The sequence below is a fragment of the Setaria viridis genome, chromosome 3 (assembly GCF_005286985.2).
Source record: "Setaria viridis chromosome 3, Setaria_viridis_v4.0, whole genome shotgun sequence".
Taxonomy (NCBI): domain Eukaryota; kingdom Viridiplantae; phylum Streptophyta; class Magnoliopsida; order Poales; family Poaceae; genus Setaria; species Setaria viridis.
The window spans coordinates 19,589,918-19,591,630 of NC_048265.2; the positions used below are offsets into that span (position 1 = coordinate 19,589,918).

General features: G+C 49.2%; 1 protein-coding gene across 1 annotated transcript; it reads right to left on the bottom strand.

The window, feature by feature from the left end:
* Positions 1 to 334: 334 nt before the first annotated feature.
* LOC117849117 (uncharacterized) lies at positions 335 to 1,488 on the bottom strand. The gene is made up of 2 exons (XM_034730710.1): positions 1,311 to 1,488; positions 335 to 945 (listed from the first exon to the last, which is right to left on the bottom strand). The coding sequence occupies exons 1-2, from the start codon at positions 1,486 to 1,488 to the stop codon at positions 335 to 337; spliced, it is 789 nt and encodes a 262-aa protein (XP_034586601.1).
* Positions 1,489 to 1,713: the final 225 nt, after the last annotated feature.

Below are 1,713 nucleotides of genomic sequence, written 5' to 3' on the forward strand. Positions count from 1 at the left end.
AGGGACCCTCTGGACAATGCTTGTTGAGGTCGGTGTAGTCGACGCACATCCACCACTCATTGTTGCTGTTCTTCTTGACCAAGACAGGATTGGAGAGCTACTCTGGATGGAAGACTTCTTTGATGAAGCCTGCTGCGAGTAGTTTGGCCAGCTTCTCTTTGATGGCTTCCCTTCTATCTTGGGAAAATCTATGTAGGCGTTGCCTCTTCGGTGTAGCTTTTGGATTGACATTGAGTAAGTGCCCGATCAACTCCCTAGGCACCCCCAGCATATTCGTTGGTTTCCACGCAAAGATGTCACGGTTGGCCCGAAGGAAGCTGACGAGCGCGCTTTCCTATTTAGGATGCAGCCCTGTGCCTATAAGGGTTATCTTGGAGCTATCACCGATCTCAAGGTCAATGGCTTTGACATCGACTTCTTTCGCCAGCTTGACCTTGGCTGCCCCTGACTTCTTCTCTGGTATCTCGAGTTCTTCGTTGGACAACTTCTTGGATGCTGCGAAGACTTGCATTATTGAGTTTGGCACTTGAGTAGTCGCTGCGAGTGCCACAGCTTCCATGTCGCAATCGTATGATCTTTTCAAGTCTCCGCACAGGGAAAGTACTTCCTTAGGTCCCAGCATCTTGAGTACTAGGTACACGTAATGAGGGATGGCTATGAATTTGGCCAAGTCTGGTCTTCCAAGGATGGCGTGATACGATTTTTCAAAGTCGGCCACCTCGAATCTGATATACTCCATCTGGTAGTGTTCTTTGGTCCCAAAGGTAACTATCAAGACCACTTGACCAAGGGGTACAGCCGCGTTGCCTGGGACAATGCCGTAGAACGGGGAGTTCGTGGGGGTGAGCATATCAATGACGTCGAGGCCCATATTCCTGAGTGTCTTGGCGAACAGGACGTTGAGGCTACTGCCTCCATCGATCAATACTTCAGTGAGCCTGTAACCTGCGACCACTAGATCCAGGATGAGAGGATAGCGCACTGGGTCTGAGAAACTAGTCCATTGGTCCTCCCTGTAGAAGGTAATAAGCACCTCCGACCATTTAAGAAAGTAGGCACCGTGGGTTCAATGGACATGATCTCCTGTAAGGTAAGCTTCTGGGACCGCTTGGTGGGGAGTCCCGATGAGCCACCGAAGATGATAGCTTTGCGCAGGCTGAAGCAATCCCACGCAGAGTGCTTATGGTACGGGTGCCACGAGCATTATTTCTTCAGGAGTTCATTGAATGAGGGCATGTTCGAGTTCTTGTTGCCACCGTTCTTGGACGACTGCTACATCACCGCAATTGTGTTGTCTGGCTTGTGCTTACAGTTGTGACTTCTCGAGTAGTTACTCCGGTTGTCATTGTTAGGGCGATCGTTGCGGTTCTTGTCGTTGCGTTGGTCGTTGCTATTATTGTTATTGTTGTTATTGTTCTGGCCCTTGCTGCAGTTAGGCTCAAACCTTTCAATCTCTTTTTCTTCTTCATCTGCCCAGGTTTGAGGCATGACCTTTAAAGATTTAACGCTACTTGGGCGCCTCCTTCCGAAGTTTTGGAACATCCGGCAGTCAGAGAGGTCATTCTGGAAGTAGTCGATAACATCATTCTCTGCGACATCCACGATTGCAGCTTTTTTATCGAAGAAACGGCGTATGTAGCTTCTCAGAGTCTCGCCTTACTGTTGCTGCATTGCTCCGGCATAGTTACTGGTGAGCACCTTCTTTGAGATCTT

Bases quoted from the DNA above. Each gene is read 5' to 3' on its own strand.
- LOC117849117 (XM_034730710.1), bottom strand. From the start codon at position 1,488: ATGCCTCAAACCTGGGCAGATGAAGAAGAAAAAGAGATTGAAAGGTTT. The intron at 946-1,310 runs GTAAGCACAAGC...TAGTGGTCGCAG, and splicing joins CTACTCGAGAAGTCACAACT to GTTACAGGCTCACTGAAGTA.